General features: G+C 58.7%; 2 protein-coding genes across 2 annotated transcripts in view; both read left to right on the forward strand.

Moving 5' to 3' along the window:
* The window catches only part of CFAP77 (cilia and flagella associated protein 77), a 131,843-nt gene extending 126,802 nt beyond the window's left edge, over positions 1 to 5,041 (forward strand). The window contains exon 6 of the mRNA XM_023242912.2: positions 2,744 to 5,041. Coding sequence (XP_023098680.2) covers positions 2,744 to 2,866 — 123 coding nt within the window. The 3' untranslated portion in view covers positions 2,867 to 5,041. The remainder of the gene's footprint in view (positions 1 to 2,743) is intronic.
* An 8,362-nt stretch (positions 5,042 to 13,403) lies between these two features.
* BARHL1 (BarH like homeobox 1) lies at positions 13,404 to 20,746 on the forward strand. Its single transcript, XM_023242914.2, has 3 exons — positions 13,404 to 13,886; positions 17,869 to 18,091; positions 19,743 to 20,746. The coding sequence occupies exons 1-3, from the start codon at positions 13,421 to 13,423 to the stop codon at positions 20,035 to 20,037; spliced, it is 984 nt and encodes a 327-aa protein (XP_023098682.1). The 5' UTR covers positions 13,404 to 13,420; the 3' UTR covers positions 20,038 to 20,746.
* Positions 20,747 to 22,856: the final 2,110 nt, after the last annotated feature.

Raw genomic sequence — 22,856 nt, forward strand, 5'->3', positions numbered from 1 at the left:
TTTGTTGGCTATGTTCCTCCTCCATAAAGTGTGGGGTCTTCTCTCTTCCCGATAACGTTTGCATGGCCACTTGGTGGCTTTTCTGAACCTGGAGATGGAGGTGAGAACGAGATCGTGGTTGGATTGATCGAAACGAGTTGAGCACAGGTATTGAGCCCCGGGGCCTGTGGCACCTCCGGCTCTGCCTGGGTTCCAAGAGCCCTGGATGACCTTGATGCACATCCAAGAAACTCACAACCTGAGGCTGGGGCTGCCCTGGCTCCCAGAAGCGCTGCCCCAGACGGTCCACAGGGTCCGCAAATCTTGAAGTGACGACCCACACCGTCGTGTGTGTTAGGACTTGGGGCATTTTCCTCCCCAGGGAGAGGGCCCATGGCTTCCTGCAGAGTCTCCAAAGGGGTCTACCTGCCCGAGAATGAAGAACATGGTTTCTGTCTTGCACTAACAACTAAATCAACCCGCCACCAGCTGACTTTTATGAGCTCCTAACGAGCGTCTGTAACCCCCTACTCCCTTTCAACCTCATGAGCGAGTTGTGGGGGGAGGGGACACCCAGACACAGCGCGAGCTGTGGCTGCTGCAGAATTTTCTAGAAAGAATCCACAACTTAGTGCCCCGGGCGGTGGGGGTGGGGTGGAGACTACAACAGTGTCTCCGACACCGATTCCCTGTGCACCCAACCCTGGACACACTGCCCTGGGCCTCGGTCCCCTCGTCTGTAAAATGATGGGCACAGTCCGCTTGGATCCCATTGGGCCCTCAGGTACCCTGATGGCGGGCACACAGCCCCTGGACCTGAGGCCAGACAGCCCACAGTAAGGGTCTGGCTGACCCTGAGGGGTGGCCCAGACCCTGGACCGGGGGAGCCTGGCGGTGTCCCAGAGCAAGGCGGCAGATCAGGCTGCAGGGGACCAGGAGGTCACATCAGCCCTGCACCTGGGCTCGGTAGAGGCATCACCCGGCTCTCTGCCATCAGGCAACCAGTTGGGCCACAAGCTCTGGTTAAGGGTCATGACTTTCCCGGGGGTGGGGAGGTCCCAGGCCTCTGTTCCCAGACGGGCACCACCATACGGGGCCCCAAGCTCCTCCTTGTTAACTACTGTCTTTTACTATCTTATCCTTTCCCCGTCTTTCCTTTCCCTCGCCTTTCCACCCTGAAAGGCTGCCCGCGGCACTGGGGCTTAGCTACCCACCCCAGAGGGTGGCCCCGGGCCTGGATTCTTGACAAGAGTGGGTCCTGCTTCGTCATCCTGAAGAGCCTTCAGCTGCTCCTACAAACCCAAAGGGAACTCTTGCCATCCCCGTCCCCTTGTGAGCTGGGGCTCCCGTGGGCCTGGGTGCCAGTGCGCATGCTGTCCCCTTAGCCTGGGAAACTTGCTCACCCTTCCAGCCTCCCCTTCACGTCTCTTCCAGGGCGGGGGGTGGGGGGGGAGTCCTGACTCCCTTTGAGGGCTGAGCTCATGCTGTGTGTGCTCACTGCACACCCCTGCCTGCCTGTCTCAGTTCTAATGAAACAGTTGCATAATTATTGCCTCTGTCTGCTCCTCCCTGAGTGGACAGAAAATCCCTCTTGTTTCCTGCTGTATCCCCAGTGCCTGGCACAGAGCACATATTTATTTACTCAATAAATATGTGTTGCATGAATGCGTGAGAGGAGGAAGGAAGGAAGGGAGGGAGGGAGGGAGGGAGGGAGGGAGGGAGGAAGAAAGGAAGGAGAAGGAAGGAAGGAAAGGGGAGGGAGGGAGGGAGGAAGAAGGAAGGGGCACAAAACCTTCCTACCCTGGGCCTCCCATAGGTTATCCTAAAGGAGAAATGCCATTTTAGGGGGGTTTTCTTGCTATTGGAGGTGACATAACAGACCCAGGAGACAGGAGGGGTTTTCGCCCACCAACATTTCTTGAGAAGGAAGGGCAGACTGGAATACTGATTGCATAACATTGTAGCCGAAGAGACGCTGGTTGGATCCGTGTCTCAAGTTTCCTCCGGAAGGGTGGCATTCTTGAACTCTGGTCCTGGTACTATTATCTCCTTGGGCGGCTGCCCCCTGGCAGGCCGTGCTTGGAGTGGACCCCCAGGAAGGAGCACTGACTGGGTCAGGAGGTACCCCCTGGAGAGGGCGGGTTGTTTGGGGGTTTTCATGGTGGAAACTCAGCAGATGAAGGGCGGTGCAGGCTGTTGGGTCCCACTGCACGGGGACTCCAGTCGTCAGGTGATATTTATCTCACACATACATACACACACACACATCTGCCCTGGCAACGAGTTGGACAGAAAGAAACATGCTGGGGGGCGCCTGGGGGGGCTCAGTCAGTTAAGCGTCTGACTCTTGATTTCAGCTCAGTGCATGATCTCATAGTTCGTGAGTTCGAGCCCTGCATCGGGCTCTGCGCTGACAGCGTGGAAACTGCTTGGGATTCTCTCTCCCCACCCCCTTGTCTGCCCCTCCCCTGCTTGCACTCTCTCTCAAAATAAATAAGTAAACTTAAAAATTCAAAAAGAAAGAAAGAAAGAAGAAAGAAAGAAAGAAAGAAAGAAAGAAAGAAAGAAAGCCTGCCTTCTGTCCGTGGCCCGTCACCCCCTCAGTGCCACGGTGCTCACAGCCCAGCACTTCCTCCTTACATCTTCCCCTCACAGATGACTTGTGTTCTGGCTCTAAGATAGAAGGAGGGGGCGGGCAAGGAGAGGACGGGAGCCCCTGGGAGGAGCCTCATGCCCGCTGACCCGCTCTCCCTTCTAACCACAGGTGCCCCCCCATCTTGATACTTTCTGCACCGAGGCGGACCGCCAGAGAGCAATCAAAGCCCACCAGGAAGAGCACGCGGTGCGCCAGGGGACCCTGCGGATGGGCAACTACACCCACCCCTAAAGCCTTCTTGACACGGTAGAAAACTCCCGAAGGACTCACCTTCCTCGCCCCAGCTCGCGTTAGACTCCCCCCACCCCCCGCCATTTTTACGTGGCTTCTGCTTTGGCAAGGACCTCAGACTCAGGTCGTAGGTGGCCAATCCTTCTCAGGTCAGCCAATACTTACTCACCACCCCCCCCAACCCTCAACCTAGGGATTCCCCCTCCTCCAGGAACCCACCCACCCTCGGTTCTCAAGCCCTCACCTGATGAGCCCGAATGACAAGGCAGATGTTAGACCCCGAGCTAAGGGTCGGTTCCTACGCTCTGCCCATTGAGCGTTAAGAACAACCTGTGTATTTCCTGCAGAAAGTGTGACAGTAACGTGCTTGAAAAGCCCTCATTTTATATTCTGAACACGAGTGTAACTGTTCTTTGGGGGATGCCTGATGTCTCACCATGCCGGTATTCTCTCTCTGGGGCCCCTGGCAGTGAATGGGAAGAGCCCGTGCTCCTGACTCAGGGCCTTCCCCCGACGCCCTCCACGCCGGGGACATGTCAATCACACACACAGGCCAACACAGGCTTCTCCAGCCAGGCTGACCTTGGAAGGGCAACCCCGGCCCAAAGGAGACAGTCTTCCGGGCCAGTAGGTGGGCTGACGATGCACGGGCTGAGGACTCCTGAGTTCGGCCAAACTCCCGCGTGCTTCTGACCCCAATCTCTCCGCGTGTTCTTGCCTTCTCCCCACAAATCGTATATCGGTCTATTTTAAATGAAAAGTGCTATTTGTCCCCCTCCCGCTGTATCTTTATTTGACGATCAGCAAGCCAGTAGCAAGGACCAGCGTCACCCTCTTCCGACGGCGTTCTGACCCGGACGCTCTTCGAGGCACGTTACCTTCTCTGACACGTCCCCGCCGTGTCTGTATGAAGCCGGGCACATCCTCGAGGTTTTAAATCCCTTTTCTCGTCTGAAAATTCCAACGACTCCTCTTCAGCCCAGAGCTCTCCCCGGGATTTCAGACTCACTTACCCAACTGCCCGCTTGACGTCTCCACTCAAGCGTCTGCTGTTCGGCGCAAACCAACACAGACGAGACAGAGCACTTGACTTCCCTTTCTCCCCGCCAAATTTGTTTCTCCCTCCGTTTTTCCCTTCTCCTGGGTGACACCACCGTCGACCTGCTGGAGCATCCTCTCCCACCTCGAGTCTAGCAAGCAGCCTGTCAACGCCTCTTCCCAAACATCCCAACCCTTCCCCTCCCAACCATATTCTCCACAGAGTAGCCCCTTAGCATTCCAGCAGCTTCCGTCGCTCTCGAAGGAACCTCCACACCCCTCACCCGGCCCACGGCCCTTGCTCCTGCCTTGTGCTTTCTGTCTGCTTCCACTTCTCCCTGGAACACCTGGGCCCCCGACTGTCACCTGCCCATCGCTTCCTGTCATCCAGATCTTCGCGCCAACATCAAGTCCCCTGCGCAAAAGGTCTTCCGCGAAATAGCCACCAGTGAAACTCACACCGGCTTGTTTTACTCCTTACAAAACAATGACACCTTATTCACTGCCGGTCCCTCCTCTAGCAGGGATGTGGCGAGGGATCGGGGACCTAAGATCCCAAGGGCCCGACATACGGTAAGTGCCCGTGATATCCGTGGAAGGACCCCCCGCAGGAATGTCCACTATGGCTCACGCGCCCTGCAGGCCGAGTGCTGGGCAGGGAGGGACATCCAAGTCTGGTGTTGACGAGTCTGACTGCATTTCTCGATCAGCCCTCCCCACTCCACACATGCGTCCCAATTCCATACAAATCCCACACATACCAACACCACTCAGGAACCTGGCCCAGCCAGGGCCTTGTCAGACCCCAACCTACTCCAAGGGCCAGAAATCCTCCTCCCGCCGCACGAGTCCGAGAGGAACAAGCATCCCCACTGATTTTGGCCAAAGCCACCCTGAAGCCTTGTGACCCCACAGGGAGCAGCGAGCCTGGTGTGGGAGCACAAGAGAGCCCACGGGACCCGGCCACTGAGCCGGCAGCCATCGCACGTGGCCGAGAGCGTGAGACCTGGCCCCCTCAACTAATTCCTGTGTGGCCTCGACCAAGTGTCTCAACCTCTCTATGCCTCGTCTGTGAGGCAGGACAGTGTAGGACATCTCCTCGAGCTAGATAACGATTAAAGACTGTGTACAGCATGACTAACTCACTTTTAAGTCTGGCACTTTTAAGCAATAGATTAATGTGAATTATCTTATCACTAAAGCACAGGGGCGCCTGAGGGACTCAGTCGGTTAAGCATCAGACTTCAGCTCGGGCCATGATCTCATATAGTTCGTGGGTTGGAGCCCCGCATTGGGTTCTGGACTGACAGCTCAGAGCCTGGAGCCTGCTTCGGATTCTGGGTCTCCCTCTCTCTCTGTCCCTCCCCCGCTTGTGTTCGTTCTCTCTCTCTCTCAAAAATAAATAACCATTAAAAAAAAATTTTTTTAATAAATAAATCACAGTGAAAGGGGCAGCTGGAATCCTATCAACAATTGAGGGATGAGAGTGTGCTTTCAAAGGAACAAAAAGCCTTTGTGTCCAGACACATCAGGAAGGTGAAGGTATTTTGAACTGAACCCACTGTTTTGCTCATGCCCCCTACAGAAAGAGGAAGGGGGGGCATCAGGACGCAGAATTTCCGGAAGGACCCGAAAATTAGGTTCTGTCCGCGGAAGGCCGGGCGGGGCAAGCTCGGCTGTGGCAAAGAGAGAGATGCCCGGATGTGGCCCCTCCAGGCCTGCTTTTCTTTCCAAGGACCCGGGCCAAGGGGAAGGATGGAGTTGGCCAGAAAAAGCTAGCGGACGTCTCTTTTCGCTTATGCGATCACGTCGCGCCCCAGCAGGGTGGGTCGCGCCGTGCTGGGAGACTTTCTGGGGCTGTGACAGGTGCCCTGGGAGCGGCTCCCCCTGTCCTGTCCTGGAGGTCCCAGCTTCTGGGAGCTCCCACCCAGGCCTGAGCGGCTCGCCTCCGAGAGTCCCTCAGCTCCTTGTCCTACAGCGCCACCCGCTGGCAGGCCCGAGTGGAGACCGCGGAAGTCCCTGGCCCTTCCCTCCCCACCGCCCTCCCCCAGCTCCGTCCTTCCCTCCTCATTAATTATTCGTGCCCACACCGAGCCCCGGGTCAGATTCCGGTCTGCTTCATCTGTCTTGGGTATCTCGTTGCGTCCCCCAAACACTTGTGCTGCTTGCATTGGACCCTGGCTGCGGGGGTGGGGGCAGGGGGCCAGCACAACTGGGGTTGCTGTGTCTGCCCTTCAAGACCCAGGGTCCAGTCCCTGAAGGTTCCAGCCAGGAGGGGCCTTGACTTCCCCAAAGCAGATGTCCAAGGAGGCCTGGGGGCAGTCAGTGAGCGAGCCCCAGGCCAGTGGCCAGTCCACCACATGGCCCAGAGCGTGCCCCTAAAACGACTTCTCCGAGACGGGCGGAAATGGGGAGAACTTAGCTTAGCTTAGTCCTTAGCAGCTGGACCCTCACCTGGTGAGCCGGAAATGCCCTGAAGTGCCCTCTGAGGTGGGAGGGGGCCGTGTCTGTGCCGATGATCACTCGGCAAAAAGGGGAGCGAGTGCAGGCGTGGGGTGTTGAGATGGGGACTCTGGAAACAGGACTCGTGAACAGGGAAGGGCTTGAGCAAGCATCCAGTCCGGCCCGAGAAGACTGGAGGGTTGCAGAGTGACTTAGCAGCCAAGGTAGCATGGGGACAGACCTCCTGGGTGGTTGGTCAGCTTTTATTTTCGTAGACGGCCTCCAGTCTACGTCCAGATTTTTTTTTTTTTAAGTTTATTTTTGAGAGAGAGAGAGCTAGCGGGGGAGGAGCAGAGAGAGACAGGGAAAGAGCTAGAAGCCCAAGCAGGCTCCAGGCTCAGCACAGAGCCCAATGTGGGGCTCGAACCCATGAACCATGAGATCATGATCTGAGCTGAAATGGAGAGCCGGATGCTCAGCCGACTGAGCCACCCAGGTGCCCCCACTTCCGGATTTTCAAACCAGAGCCCAAGCCTCATTCACTCTCTCCTCTCGCCCCTCCCTCTCCCTCTCCGTCTCTGTCTCCGACATAGAACCAGATCCATTGTTTCCTTGGCCAGAGGAAAAGAGATGGGGTTCCGGAGTCTGTTGTGCGGCATTTTCATCAGGGCTGGGGGCAGTGAGCCAATGGTGATTTCTGCTCCTGTCTGGCAGGGGGTGGCCAGAAGCCTGCCGAGGAAGCCATACTGGTGGGTCATAGATCTAAACCCAGTCTCCAGGGTTGGCCCCGGGATCTAGACAGAGATGGCTTGGCTTTTTGGTTCACCCATCCCAGCGCCTCAACTGGTGCTGGTTTAGAAATCACAGGTTTGGGGTCTAGGGAAGGCACATCTCCATGGCAGCAAGCAGACCAGCCGTGCAGGTGCCCAAGTGAACCTCACTGAAGCCAGACAGGTCTGTTTCCAAACAGCTACCTTCTCTCGCATTGGGCTTTTTGGACCAAAACAATCTTTTTGCTGCATTTCTTTTGTACTTGGGAAATGCTTTGATGCCTGAAATCATGAAAGGAAGAAAGAAAGACAGAGAGAAGGAAGGAAGGAAGGAAGGGAGGAGGGAAGGGAGGAAGGAAGGAAGGAAACTAGGTTGGCTTTTTACACAGGTTCCTAGGACTGAATGCAGGTAAATTTTAGATTTTTTTCAATGTTTATTTATTTTTGAGAGAGAGAGAGAGCGAGAGCAGAGGAGGGGCAGAGAGAGGGAGACACAGAACCCGAAGCAGGCTCCAGGCTCTAAGCTGTCAGCACAGAGCCTGACGCAGGGCTCGAACCCACAGACCTCAAGATCATGACCTGAGCTGAAGTCAGACGCTTCACCAACTGAGCCACCCAGGTGCCCCGGTAACTTTTAAATTTGAATCCACAGATGAGAAATTATCTATGAAAAGAAGCCTGGGTTGACGGGCACCATTGCTCTTGTTGGATCCATGAGTCGGGGCCTTTCTGTCACATTCCCCATGGCATCGCCAGCATCTAGCATGGTGCACAGGCCAGAGTGCATGCTCAAAAGGATAAAAGGAAGGGAGGGAGGGAGGGAGGAAGGGAAAGAAAAAGCGGGGAGGGTACAAAGGTGGGAAGGAAGGGAGGAGGAAGAGAGGAAGATAGAGAATATGTTGTCTTCCTGGTTTCAGGAGCTCCATGGGGTTTTGAGCTAAACCAACACAAATGGTTGAGAACAGTGTGACCTTGACGGCCCACAAATTGCCCAAATCCTTGTCCAACCCATCTGTTTGCAGAGCAGAGAGCTATTAGCATCCGGGCCTGGCCTATATCATCCAGGTCCCGTGCCCACTCCACATTAAAGACAGGTTTTAGTTGGAAGGCCCTGGGCAAAGAGGGGAGCTGACCTCTGAGGTGGGGGCCAGCGAACAAGATAACCTGCCAGAGAAAAGTCTCTGGTTGTGGTTGGGACCACGAATTGCATCACCGCTGTTCTCCAGGATCAGAGCCCAGGGCGGAGCCTTCGTGAAGACCACGTAAAGTGGCCAACATCGTCCTCATCTCACAGCTGAAAAAAACACGGCTCCGAAGGTGCTCAAGGTTACAGCACAGGGCTGGGACCACGGACCACGGCTGGGACTAAGGCAGATAAGGCCCTTGCCTAAGGCACAAAATTTACAGGACTGCCCCCCAATTCAGGAACCAAGACAAACAATACTTTAGTGCAATATTTTTTTGAACCCTTCCTTTTTTTTTTTTTTTTAAGTTCACTTACTTATTTTTGAGAGAGCGTGTGTGAGCTAGCGCAGGGGAGGGGCAGAGAGAGAGGAAGAAAGAGGATCCCAAGCAGGATCCGCACCGTCAGCGCAGAGCCCTGTGTGGGGCTTGAACCCTCAAACTGAGAGATCGTGACCTGAGCTGAAATCAAGAGTCGGACACCTAACCAACAGAGCCACCCAGGCACCCCTGATGCCATATTTTTTTTTTTTTTTACTCCCAGGCCACACTGTCCTGCCCTTAGCCCCAGTTACCCAGAACCTTGAGTGGTATTCAAGTCACAATTCTTTGTGAGCCGAGAAGACCTGAGGATCATTCTCACCAAGCTTTGGGCACATCTGCCCCGTGTGTGGCCAGGACAATCCCTCCTCCGTGCTGGGGGCGGGTAGCATTCAGTGGAGAGAGAGGTGAAGCTGGGAAGAAGGAGTTGGTAAGAACCGTGGCCCAGCCGGAGGCCCGGAAGCAATCAGGCCCATCCCTGACCCAAGGCCAAACCCAAGCCAAGAGCTCCAGGTGAAGCAGGATGTAGATTCTATAGGCAGGCCGCTTCATTGCCATCCAAGGGCCTCTTCCACCTGTGGCCCTCACTACAAACCTCTGATGTTTAACGTCTTTGTATAAAAAGGAAAGCTGAGGTCCAGGCAAGAGAGATGCTCTGTCCAGAGTAAGGGCGGGGCCAGGGCTCAGGTCTTCTGAAGACTGGTCTGCTCCGATGATGTCCTTCCTGCCCCTGGAGAAGAGTGACAGCTCCTTCTCGGTGGGTATCTCTCTGTCTGTGGAAAAGTGGATTGGGACCTGGGTCCAAGGGGGGGCTGAAGTTGGTTTTGTTTGTTTTTTAAAGCAACCTCAGGGGTGCCTGGGTGGCTCAGTCGGTGAAGCGTCCGACTTCGGCTCAGGTCATGATCTCACGGTCCGTGAGTTCGGGCCTGCGTCGGGCTCTGTGCTGACAGCTCAGAGCCTGGAGCCTGTTTCAGATTCTGTGTCTCCCTCTCTCTGCCCCTCCCCGGCTCATGCTCTGTCTCTCTCAAAAATAAATAAACTTTTTTTAAATGTTTATTTATTTGTGAGAGAGACAGAGACAGAGCATGAGTTGGAGAGGGTGGGGAGGTGGGTTTGGAATCCAGAAAAGGGGGCCTGGGTGCTGGAGTAGCAGCTCCAGCCCTTGGTTTAGACGGAGTAGTCCTGGGAGCTCCATTGAGAAGGTGCCCTTGTCACACTCCCTCGCTTTACTTCCCTTGAAGCCCCATGCCCCTCCACCAGGCCGTCTCCCTCCTGGGGGAGATGAGCCAAGACAGCCAAGGGCAGGGGACTGGGCTGGGGAGAGGGAGAGAGGTCTGCTTCCTGCTATGTAAAGGGAGCTTTCGGATATTAAGTCACTTGTTATGGTCCCCACTCAGCTTTGCTGGACCTCAAAGCCCTTATATCCCCCCAGGAACTCCCCTCCCCCGGGAAGCTTAGGCAAATGCCAATTCCTGGGTGCCTTCCCAGCTAACCAGGAACTCAGGGGAGCACACACAAGCCTCTGGGGCTCTGGACAGGCCTCCACGCAAGAGCCAGAGAGGGGATGGGGCAAAGAGACAGGGGGAGGCCTGGTGGTGGAGCTGGAAACAGCCAGATAGGAATAAAACGAGATTAATGAGAGATGCTGAATGTCAGACAAAATTCCAAATGAAATAAATTGCCTACCGTGTTCTATATTAGAAGAGACCGTGATAATTCAACACTAATGATGGTACCCTAACAACTTGCTAACTATTCTTGGGCTCCAAGGAGTGCTGAGAAGCCCGCCAGGGCTGCAGGAAGTTGGGGTTCCTGCTGTTCTTTTCAACCGTAAAAGGTTTTCTTTCGCACACGCACACCTCACATCCTGCTGTGGCTGCGATCCCCCCGCGGACGCGGTGCCCAGCGCTACTGAAGGCTTCGCGGTGGCTTGGTTTTCGCCGGGTGCGGGATCCAAACCCCAGCCTGAGACCAGGAGGCCAGAAAAGGTCCGTGCTCTGCCAGACGCAGATCCGCCCAGGGCAGGGGCCGCTCAAGACCCACCTGTGGGCCAGAGCAGGACAGTGTTTTTCTCGTGACCTGGCGGGGTCCATGAATCGGGGCCTTGGGGAGCAGCCTGACCCTCTAAGAAGCCCAGGGTGGGGGATCCTGTTGACCTGAGTTGAGACCTTGAGTAGCCGGTGGGGGTGGGGTTGCTCCGGAGATGCAGCCGCTAGGCCCCAAGAGCAGGGGTGGGGTGAGAGAGTGGAGTGGAAAAGCCTCCAGAGGCGCCCAGAGCAGGAACCAGGCCCAAGGTGGGGGCTGCCGGGCCCTTGTGATTTATGTCCCCCTCCCAATCCACCTAACGAAAATGAACGACCTGCCGGCCGGCCTGCGGCGGGGAGGCGCCCACTGCAACCGCGGCCCAGCCGGGGCGGGGGGCCTGTCTGCTCGAGGCCCCTCGGCGCCCGCCCTCCCGCCTCCCCGACAGCTTGCAGCCGAGCGGGGCCCGCGGTCCCCGGGGAGCCGCCCGTCTTCGCTCCCAGCCCGGCCGGCGGCGAGGCCGCTTCCAATCTGCCGGCGGGCGCAGGGGGAGAGCGCGGGGAGCCAGGCGTGAGGCCACCGCCAACCTCGCTGGAGGAAGAAGAAAGTTTCTGCTCGCCGGGCCGCGCGGGGCTCCCACGGGCCGAGTCTCGGGTTTGGGGGGGATGCGGGGGCCTCACTGTTCCCCCGTGGTCTCCGACGCGGGTCCGGGTAGTTTTCCAGGGGCCCGTGGGGAAGGGGAAACGGTCGTTCGCAGGCCCGCGGGGAAGGCCGGGCTCCCGGCACGGAGCTGGCGAAGGGCGCCTCGGGCCCGCGGGGCCGGCTGCAGGCGCGCCAGCTCGGCTCTCTCCGCCCTCGACCACAGACCCGGGTCGCGGTCCCTGGGGCCGTGCCAAGGGGACCCAGGCCCCACACGCCCTTCAGATCTGCCCGCCGCCCTGGGCCCCGACACCGGAGGCCAACCCCTGAAGGGCGCCTAACTGGAGCACCGCGGCTGGGGCAGTGGGGAGGGCGAGGGGGCGCGTTATTCACAATGAAAAGACAGTGTTTCCAGCGCTGCCTTGAAAACACATCCCGGGGCAAGCTCCAGCTGCGCGCGGAGTAAAGAAGCCGTTTGCAGACGTCTACACTCGCCCTGGGAAGCTCTTTCGCGTCCTTGTTAGGAGGCACAAAAACAGCCGGTGGGTGCCCCGGGACACCAGGCCGGGTCGGGGTCCCTGCCTTCTTCGCTCGGGGCGCTGCTTCCCTGGGGCCACACACATTTCTCGGGGTCTTCGATGTCCCAGGCAGGATCTTCCCACGTTCTCCGCTCTCGCCCCGCAACAAAACCATCCTGCCGCCCCGTTTCCGGGCTGACACCAGGCTTTCCCAAAGCCCTGCCAGGCCGGCGGGGTCCAAAGAGAGCAGACAGAGGGCTGCAAAAGTCCTAGGCGGGAAACATCTAGAGCCCAACGGAAGCGCCCCGAAACAATGTGTCTTAAACCGAAATCTCTTCCCCACACCAGTTTAGGGCTTACACACACACACACACACACACACACACACACTTCCTTCTCTACTGGGTTTAGTCCCTTTCTCTGGAGGAAGAAAAACGCGGGCCGTTGGGGGGGGGTGGTTGTGGAGAAAGGATCTCTGACAGCCCCACGGACGAGTAATTTGAATAACTGTAGAAGAGGGTAGGGGAAAACTTTAAAAAACCTCCCATCCCGACCCACCGGCAGCGGCAGCCGGCTTCGGACCCCTCCTCGCCAGCCCGTGCCCCCCTCGGCTAATCACCCTCATTAGGAGCCTCATCACCGGCCTAATGAAAGCAAACCGTGTGGAAATCGCCGGTAAACAGTTGGGTCTGTGCTGTAATTAATTCAGTGTCTCTTTTAATCAAACTGAAAGGGAATCGGGCAGCGGCTTGCGGAGCCGTGACATCACCCCCAAAATCGGCCGGAGCCAATCAGCGTCATCACTCCGGGGACACGTGGGCGAGTCCCCTTTAAAAAAAAAAAAACACACAACACAATGAAAAAAAAAAGAAACAAAAAAAAAAAAACCCCAGCCCCAAAGTAAAAGTGACACAAGTTCATTTTTTAAAGGAAGGGGGGGAGGCGAAGGCGCGCGCGGAGGACGCGCTGAGAGCTGCAACCGCGGAGCCGGAGGCGCTGTCCTCGGTGCTGACGGGCCCCCGGAGCGGAGGGAGCGCGGCGACAGGACCTCCCTGGCCAGGTGGAGCGTCATGCGCCGCGGGCCGCCGCCGCCGCCGCTGCCGCTATCCGCGGTGCTGACGCCTCCAGGTGCGCTCCGTTCCGCCGGCTGGTAGCGCGGCTCCGCAGCTATCCGCGCTTCTGACCCCGCTGCCCTCGGCCACTGCTAGCCTGGAGGAAGCGTGCGGTTTGGATTTTTTTTTTTACGCCGTTCTTTATTTAGATTCCAACATCCTCGCATCTCTTCTGTGCCAAAGGGGCGCTCAGGCCGTCCATCTCCCCCTTTGCTCTCCCCAACTTGGCGCACCCTCCCTCCCATTCCTCCCTGACACTCCCACCACCCCCCCTCGGCTCGGCAGCTCGGCGCGATGCTGCAGAAGACGCGCTGAGCCCTTTTGGATCTAATGCGCAGAGGAGGTTGGCCCAGAGCTCCCCGGCTCCCCCAAGGCTGAACTCCGTCCAAGGTGCCCGCAGGCTCCCTGCCCGCCTTCCCCATGCCAGCCCGCAGCTAGGGGCAGGGGCAGCGGTGGCTGGGGTTGGGGGTGGGTGGGGAGCTTTTGGGGAGGACAGGTCGCAGCTTGGCTATGGAAGGCTCCAATGGCTTTGGGATCGACTCCATTCTCTCCCACCGTGCGGCCAGCCCCGCCCTTCCCAAGGGGGACCCCTTGCTTGGGGACTGCCGCTCGCCCCTGGAGCTGAGTCCGCGCTCGGAGAGCAGCAGCGACTGCTCTTCACCAGCCTCACCAGGAAGGGACTGTCTGGAGACGGGCACCCCGCGGCCTGGCGGGGCATCAGGCCCAGGTTTGGACTCTCACCTGCAGCCTGGGCAGCTCTCGGCCCCAGCCCAGTCGCGCACCGTGACCTCCTCCTTTCTGATCAGGGACATCCTTGCCGACTGCAAACCACTAGCGGCCTGTGCACCCTACTCTAGCAGCGGGCAGCCGGCCGCCCCTGAGCCTGGGGGCCGTCTTGTGGCCAAGGCTGGGGAGGACTTTAGAGACAAGCTGGACAAAAGTGGCAGCAACGCCTCATCGGACTCTGAGTATAAAGGTAAGAAAACGGGAGGAGAAACCTTGGGGGGTGGCATGCTACATTTCTAAGAACTGCTGTATTTCTAAACACGCACAGGGACATGTACGTGCTCACTTGGAGTTCCCCGGGGCTCAGGCTGAACCTTTTGGTCTTGTCTGAACCTTTGAGCTGGCCCCATGGCTATGCCTTTGAGCAAAAAGAGTCGGGCGGAGAAAGCAGAAGAGGGATACTGTGTGCCCCAGGAGAGAGTCTGCAAAATGCACAAAACCAACTTTCTAAACTTCACCTGGGACCACTTTTCCAGCGGCACTGGCGGGCGGGAACAGGTTCCTCTCAGGCTAGCGGTTCTCTGGGAAAAAAAATCTTGCCGAAGCAATGGCAAATCCAAAGGGTTCTGTTTGAACAGCCTTTTATAAGAGTGAAAACCTGGCAGGACATTTCAGGTGGAGCCTTGAGAACAATCAGCATTTTCCCCCTTTAATCTGAACTTCCAGGCGGGAAACTGAGTTCCCCTCCCACCGGGCCCAATGTGATGTGGGCCCTGGGAATCATGCAAAAGAAAGGCTCACTTCAAAGTAGAAACAGCAGCCGGGTGGCTGGTGGGTTCAGAGGTCTGGTCGAGAGGGGAGGACCCTGCGCCCACCCCCACGGTTCTCACTGAATTGGATTTCAAGTGCATCCAACTTCAGGTTGTGTATGGGACCCAGAGACTCCCAAGTGACCAGCCCCACTTCCCCTCTATTGGGGTTGGGGCCCCTTTGCTCGCCTTTTTACCTTCTGCGAATCTTTTTTGTTGTCGTGGGTTCTTTTACGTCCCCTCTTGACCGGGAAGTGGAGATTGGGATTAAGAGGAAAGAGGGAAGGAAGGGAGGAAAGACGAAAGAAAGGAAAGAGCTTCTAATTTTGTTTCTCACCCCCCAGCCACCACCTTGGTGAGGCCAGGGGTGCAAAATTCTTTCTAGGAAGAGGTCAGAAGGCAGGAGGGGAAGGAGTCTCAGAGTGTCAAGGGAGAAAGCCCTGTGTCCCCCATCCAGCAGAAAACTAGAGTCTGGTGGGGTTCTTTCAGTCTTACGATCAATTCTGGGAACATTTTCATGAGACAAACCTTCCCTAATAAAAGCAACCTCTTTATTGTATGAGGAGCCCTGCACCTGCTTGCTGTACCTGATTTGTACTCAGTCTTGATATGAATTTAAGGGAAGCTCATTGAACACTCTCTTCCCAACTAAGAATTCATTTCTGGACGAGCCCTGATCACAAACCAAAACCCATTTGGGGCCCGACTCCACATCCCACTGCCCCCCACTTCCTCACAGAAACTGCCCAGTCTCCTTCAGCTTCCCCGGGGCCAGCCATGCCTAGAAAAAGGGCTGGTTGGGCTGGAGAACCCAGAAAGGAGGTCCACAGGCATGTGGCCCAGTGACCCTTGCCCCTCCCCCCTGGGGCCTGTTTAAGAGAGGCAAAGAAAACTTCCCTGGGAGAAAGATAGGAGGTGTGTGGGGGGGGGAGGTAGGCAACGTAAATATATATTTATAACATGGTAGTTTATTATTTATAATTCCCAACAACACCCCAGCTTTATGGTTAGAGTAAGGGGCAAGAATCCTGCTGCTGGTGGGGGTCAAAGACAGCTTGGCTCTTGGCTCCTTTTATATCGCTGCCTGTAGGTGGGATTTTGAGATTTCGTTTAAGATAATTGGAATATCAATTTTCTTCTCCTGTCCCCGATGATATCTGATCAGGGAGGTGATGAGGGCCGGCTATCCACGTATCACTTAAATAGGTTTGGAGCAGAGGAGGGGGGGTGAAGTTCTCCCGCACCCCTGCCCACCCCCACCCCCACCCCCTACCCCAGGCACTGCTGTCTTTGCACTTACAAAGCTCCAGGGTGAACAAGAAAGTGGAAACATGCTCTAAGACAATGTCTGGAGCGGTTCTCCAACGTGGAGGTGAGTTTTTCAGGGCCCGTGTTGGGAAACCTTGCTGAGAGAGAGCCGCACACACCGAGCACGCAAGCCAGCCGGGCTGGGCATCTAAACAATTCAACTACCATCCACCTTCCATGCTAAGAATAATTTCTTCCAAGAAGGGTACAGAGGGAAGGTCTGTTCCATCCTGAGTTTTCGGCATCAAAGGCTCCTCAAACATCACGCTGAAAGCAACTGAGACCAGGCTTTGAAGTAAGGCGGTCTGCCGCTAGGTCCTGCCTGTTGGAGCCAATGTCCGTGGAGAAATCAAGCCCGCGCCTTGCTCCGAGTAGGCTGGATCGGTGGGCCTGGAATTCTGGGGCACTGAGATGCGGCTTCCAGACCAGAGTTCATGGGGTCCCATTGGGCTGAGACTGTTCTGGAGGCTGAGGCTGAGAGGCACAGAGTGCGGACCCAAAGGCTCCAGCCGGTGCCAAAGAGGGATTAGAGGAAAGCCCGTGTATCCACCCCGTTCTTCCTGACATCACAAATTCAACAACCCCCCCCCCCACACACACACACCCCACCTCAGCCACAAGAAGTTGGGGATTTTCATAGTCCGGGCATTTCCATCAAAAAGTAAGGTTTCCACGATTTCGATTTTGAGATTTGAATAATTGTTTCCTCACATTTGTTTCAACTTTACCTTCGGGCACAGACAGAACCCAAATTTCGCCCACCCCAACGCACCTCCTGAGGTGGCCAGGTCCCAGGGTGGCCTCAACTCAGGGGCAGGGGGCAAGGAGTCTGGTGGAGGCCGGAGGGAGGGAGGCAACGGCCGGGTTTCTCGGGAGCCAGTTGCTCTCCCTGCTTGCCTGCCTGCCTCCCTTCCAGTACCCAGGGCCCGGGCCCTCCCCGGCCCAGAACCTCTGCCTTTCCGGTTGAAAAGTCTCCCTCCCTAGTGGCTCAATTAACCGGATTATTGTTTCCTACAGAGAGAAATCAACTTGCATTCAGCTGAACCCTGTCACTGCAAACGCCACGCACAATGAAACTCACCATAAAAGAAAACAGAAAACGAGGGGGAAGCCCCAGCTGGTGCAGCCAGTCTGGGGGACATGGTCTTTGGGTTGTAGGGTCACTTTAGGGAGAGAAGCAGGGAGATCACAGAGTTGGCTCTCCCGAGTGTGCGTTTTCGGTGCCATCGACCCAGAACCAAGGTGCCTGGGGGATAAAAGAAACCGCCCTGTCCGTTCCATTCTTGGGCCTTCGGAGCGGGGGAGACCCTGCCGGGGTGTCCCGATCGAGGGGCGGAAACACACGACAGCGGGCGTCGTAGGGACAAGGAAACTCGGACCACGGCGACGCGCGCGTTTGAGGGGCGAACGCGCCGCGTAATTTTCCAAGCGCCTCGGGCTCCCGGCTCCGGCGCCCCGCGCTCCGCCCTCCACCGCGCAGTTTGTAGGTGGCTTAGGGACGGCGGAAGCGATCGCTACAGATTCGCGTCCGGCAGGGCCAGGCGAGATGTGCGGACAATAATTTATTTCCTAGGACAACGATTCGCGGCGGGCCGAACAGGTTTTTGTCTCTCCACGCGGGTTTTTCTCCCCACACTCCGGCCCTCAGCTTCCTCCCTTCCTGGTCCGCACGCGGCCAGAAGATCGGGGTGCAGCTGCGGGGCCCAGACCCGCACCCCTGAGCGCGCACCTAAGCAGCCCACCCGCTGCAAACCCTCCCCTTCTCCCCGCCGCGGCTCCAGCCGGTCGCTCGGCTCCATCACGGTTATTCCGTTTATCCCTCCAGGGAGCGCGGCGGAGAGCGAGCGAGTCGAGTTCTCCTGGTCCCTCGCTCTGGGTCATTTGTGCCCGGAGGTATCCGTCCTCCTCCTCCGCCAGGGTTCACGGCCTGGTTTCGGGGCCCCGGAGGTCCCGCCTAACAGCGGCTTTGCCGCGGGCCCACGCGCTGGAGTGCGGCGGGACCGCGGCGGCCGGGAGCCGCGTTTACGCGGGCCGGCGGGGCCGGCGGCTGGGGCGGGAGGGCGCCGGCGGGCAGGCGGCGAGGCCCGGCCCTGACGCGCCGCTGTGTCTCCGCAGTGAAGGAGGAGGGCGACCGCGAGATCTCCAGCTCCCGGGACAGCCCCCCTGTGCGCCTGAAGAAGCCGCGCAAGGCCCGCACGGCCTTCACCGACCATCAGCTGGCGCAGCTGGAGCGCAGCTTCGAGCGGCAGAAATACCTGAGCGTGCAGGACCGCATGGAGCTCGCCGCTTCGCTCAACCTCACCGACACGCAGGTCAAGACCTGGTACCAGAACCGCAGGTGAGGCCTGGCTGTGGGGCTGGGGGGCGCAAAGGGCCTCCTTTCCTAACTGCCCCTCCATGGGATACACCAGTCCACGGTGCAACGGTGGGTGGGAGGGCCCCTGAGCTTTCCTTATTCAGCAAAAGTAAGGAAACTGAGGCCTCCAGGAGAGAAGGCCTTACCCCAAGTTCACAGTGAGGGAGGGCGCCAGAACTGAACTGGTCTCCAGTGCCCCGGCATCCCCCCCCCCCCCCCCCCCCCCGCAGAACAGGAGGACAGACACAGGGGCCAACAGAGAGGCCTAAGGCCTGCCCGCACCCGCCAGCGTCCTGATGACTGCCCCGGGTGCCAGCCTTAGCCCATATTGGGGCCGTTGAGCTCCCCCAGTGGGAGTGCCAGGCCTGGGGAGGGGTGATGGCCTCAGTGTCCAGAACGGGTTTAGGGGCGGGGAGGAACTAGTGGGGAGCCCTGATGTGGCTGTCCGGCACAGTCTGAGCTCTCGAGGCGGGGCGGGGCGGCGGGGGGGGGGGTGCTCTTCTGGCCTCGGCAGCTTTTCTCGTCCGGAAACCCAAGGAAGGGACAGACCCAGCTCTGGCTCCTTGGGGACAGGGTGACTGGGAGATTGGCGTTTCCTAACCTCCCTCCACAATACATTCACAGGATGAAAACACACACACACACACACACACACACACACACACACTGACACAGCTCATACAGTCACACACACCCTCACTCACGCTCACACACTCAGTGGAGGCTGGAGTGGTGCTTTCCATAAACAAGCCTCAGAACACGTCTCCCCATTAATAATAAATACCGATTACTGCTCCGGGCATCAATAATTAAGGCCCGTTACAGTAATTACACAATTATGATGATGATGAATAATTCAGGGAGGGAAACGCAGTTGGTGTGGCTGAGCCAGCCTCGGTGGGCCCATGGCCGGCTGGGCCAGCCTCCCTGGCCAGGTGCACCCAGGGGTCCCGGCTAAAGCTCAGGCAATGAACCAGCATGGCCTCGACTTCCTTGCCTCCCCTAAGCCCCCCGGCAGACACTCGGCTGGTGGTCTCTGAATTCGGGGCCACACAGTCCGCTGCGGGGCTCCTCCCAGGCCTCGGATCTGGGGGCAGCCGGTGCGGCCAAGAGGGTGTCAGAATCACCACCGCCTTGCGCCTCGCGGTGTTTGCAGCGGCACGCCCCTCTCCACGGCTAGCGGACGGGCTTCTGCGATCCACGCTCCCGTCCCCACCATCCTCTCCCTGGTGGTCGCCTTCCTCAGTGTTGGAGCCCCAACACCCAACTCCAAGGGGCCCCTGCATCCCCGGAGCAGAGTGTAGTGAGGTGACAATCCGGTCTCTGGGGTCAGCCAGCCCGGGCTCTACCTCGTTGGAGACCAGCTCTTAAACGGCCCATGCCTCAGTTTTCTTATCTGTAAAATAGGGTTAATACCACGGAAGGCCCGGTGGAAGATGAAAGGAGCCGCCGATGCGCGGAACACGGGCGAATTATTTATTTGCAAATTACAAATGTTATTTATTAACCAATTCGGGCGATCCCTCTTGGCCTCCCCGCAGGCGCTCTGGGCCGGGCACTCCACTCGCGAGGGCCAGGGGGCTGGGGCCGCCCCAGCCCTGACCCCGCCGTCCGCGTTTATTTCGGTCCCCAGGACTAAATGGAAGCGACAGACGGCAGTCGGGTTGGAGCTGCTGGCGGAGGCGGGCAATTACTCAGCGCTCCAGCGGATGTTCCCGTCGCCTTATTTCTACCCGCAGAGTCTAGTTTCCAACCTGGATCCCGGCGCCGCCCTGTATCTGTACCGCGGGCCCAGCGCGCCGCCGCCCGCCCTGCAGAGACCTCTGGTGCCCCGCATCCTCATTCACGGACTCCAGGGCGCCAGCGAGCCGCCCCCGCCGCTGCCCCCGCTGGCCGGCGTCCTCCCGCGCGCCGCTCAGCCTCGGTGAAGCGCCCGGCCGCCTCCCCGGGGCTCTGCGTGGGCCCCTGCCGCCTGCCGCTCCCCGGGCGCGGGGTTTCCACGCCCCTTCCCCGGGGGCCCCCTGGCCGGCCCTCCCTGGAGTCCCCCGAAGGGCCAGATGCCAAGTCTGCGGCGGCCCGGACCCGGACTGAGCCTCCCTGACCCTCCTCGGCGTGCTCTGTCCCGGCCACGCCACCAGGGAGCCACTTCCACGCCTCCACTCGCCGGGTGTACATACAGGCCCCCACCCCCGGCCGGCTCCCCAAGGCGCTCCCCCCCTCCCCCGCCCCCGCCCCTCCTTGGGAGCGGGTGGGGGCGACCCCGACGCTGTACTCTCTCCCGCTCCCCCCTCCGTGCTCCAGCTGTGCACCCAGCCCTCTCCCCGCACCCCTCCAGGCGGAGGGGAGTGTGGAGCCCCCCTCCCAGCGCCCGGGGCCCGCGGCAGACCTGTACATACGGTGTGCAAAGTGTATATGAAGTTATTTATTCGTGACCCATGAGCCCGTGACCGTGTCCGTGAATCAGTGAGTCTGTGGCCTGTGCCCTCTTCCCTCCCAGGCGAGGCAGGAAGGGGTCAAGGGGGCTTGCCCACCGCCCCGACCCCCAGCCCCCACCTCCAGCCTCCGTCCGGGGGCAGGCAGGCCCTCGGGTTCTCTCTCTCTTTTTTTTAAATGTCGAAATAAACTTCTTACAAATGACCACGCGCCTGTCCGCGCTCAGCCCTTCTTTCCCGCCCCTCCTTAAGAACCACTTTCCCCTCCCGGGACCCGGCCTCCTTCCACCCTCACCAAGGAAATATTTTTGTCCTCCTCTCTTCCTTGGCGCCGTGGTCGGGGGCAGGGGCCTGGGGCCGGACTCGTTGGGGGTCCGCGGGCAGGGGCCTCCCCCCAACCCCCATCCCCACCCCGAGCCTCAGTCTTCCCGTGTCTACAGTGAGGCGAGCCCGCGGCTCCCCGCGCCCCCCTCCCCACCCCCTTCCTCTCCATCTGGTTCCTAGCTTGCTCCCAGCCGGTCCCGGGGGCCGGAGCGGGGGTCGGAGCCTGGGCTCGCTCGGCTGCGGGCCGGGCTGCGGTGCCCTCGCTGAGCCGGCTCATCTGGCCGCAACAAGGGCGCCGGCAGCTGGTGACCGGCCCGCTGGGCGCGGGGCCGACAGATGGGCTCCGAGGCTATTCCCCCCCGCCCCCCCCCCGCCTCCCCAACCACCCCATCGGCCCCCTCCGCCCCGCGCGCCCCGGTTGCGCTCGGGCTCCGGACGCTCGCGGGCGCCCAGGCGGCTCCGGCCCCCCGCGCCGGCAGGACCCGACGAGCCTTCGCTGGGAGCCTGACGCCACAGCGGTAATCCTGTATCTTTCCCCCTCTACCCCGGGAGGGAGCACGAAGATGAGCCCCAGAGAGGGGAGCCAAATCCCCGCGTCTGCCCCGTGCCCCAGCCAGCGGCTCCGGGATCTCAGGGGAGGGGGTTTAAGGCTCCAGCCAGACTCGAGGCCTCCAGTTCACGTTCAGAGGGCCAAGGTCACCTCCTGAGGCCGTTCCCTCCCTGGGGAGGTGGGCGCAGGTGCTCCCCTGCCGCCCACCACCTGCAGCTCGGACTCGGGACAGAGGACAGGCCCAGGGCTGGGAAGTTTTGGGGCCCAGCAAAGCTGAGCCCCCTCCAGTTGTGGCAGGATCGCTCTGGGAGAGGGCGGCCTCCTGGGGGAGGGGTGGGGGGCATGTTTAAACTGCTTCCCCCACCCCTGGGGACCCTGCTACTGTTTCCTGCCCCCTCCCCACCCCCCACCTCCCACCCCCCACCCCCCCACCCGCCCCAACGCCCTCACACTACTGCTTTTCTTTCCCGGGACGGTGAGGGTATTATTCTAGTTTTTGCAAAATGCACAGCAGCTAATTAAGTCAAGGAGCCTCTCGGCTTTCGAGTTCTTTTGCATGTGAATGGGGGTTGGTAAATCCCTAGCTCTGGCTGTGGTGGGGGGCGAGGGGAGACTGTCCCCAACTCAGGGTTAATGAAGTGGGAAAGGAGTCTCTCATAGCCTCCTGCAAACAAAACCCCCCATGCAACAAACCCAGCCCAAATCCTACATGGATTGACTTAAGCCCAGGGGATAAGTGCTTTAAATTAATCTCATTGAATAAGAATGAGACCAAACAAAACTCTTTAAAATCATATTAAAAATCTATCAAAGGACAACTTGCACTGGTGTGCTTTTCATTTTGTGAAAGTGAAGGAGGCAGAGCAGAGCAACCACCCTCTTACATTTACACAGCGGCAGTGTAAACCACAGACACATTCTCAGCTGTGTAATTGTCCTTGTACCTCAGAGGCGACTTCATATCTTACATTAATGAAGAACAAGGCTTCCCTACAAGTTTATAATTACAATATCTTAGATTGTCCTGCACTTCCCATCTGTCATAATAACTACAACCTTTGCGGTGAGGTGGGTTTCTGCTTTCATCCGCTTCGAAGGCTAAATTGGCTTCTCGGTTCCCAACCCCGGGGCTGGGTGAACTCTTTTTGGAAACACAAAGAAGGAGCGGCGGGGAGACCCCCGGCGGGCAGAACAATAGGAGAGGCTCCCAGGAGGCGTCTTCTCTGCTCCAGCGGCGACCCGCCCCAGCCCCGTCGCCCCAGCCCCTCGGAAACCCGGGCTCCACAGGGTAGGGGCGGCAAAGTTTAAAGAAGTTGAGATTGCCCTGTGAGCCTTGTTACGAGGATTCGGGACAGTTTTGAAGAGTCTAGCTGGTTCTGCGGGTGCCCCACTGCACCCCCCTCGCCCCCAGCAGGTCTCGTTCTGAATTGTCCTCATGGCG

Source organism: Felis catus, chromosome D4 (genome assembly GCF_018350175.1).
Source record: "Felis catus isolate Fca126 chromosome D4, F.catus_Fca126_mat1.0, whole genome shotgun sequence".
NCBI classification, from domain to species: Eukaryota; Metazoa; Chordata; class Mammalia; order Carnivora; family Felidae; genus Felis; species Felis catus.

What these genes read in the sequence shown, in the direction of transcription:
- BARHL1 (XM_023242914.2), top strand. Translation starts at nt 13,421, where the DNA reads ATGGAAGGCTCCAATGGCTTTGGGATCGACTCCATTCTCTCCCACCGT. An exon ending in ATCGGACTCTGAGTATAAAG is followed by an intron (nt 13,887 to 17,868) that starts GTAAGAAAACGG and finishes GTGTCTCCGCAG; the next exon opens with TGAAGGAGGAGGGCGACCGC. An exon ending in ACCTGGTACCAGAACCGCAG is followed by an intron (nt 18,092 to 19,742) that starts GTGAGGCCTGGC and finishes TTCGGTCCCCAG; the next exon opens with GACTAAATGGAAGCGACAGA.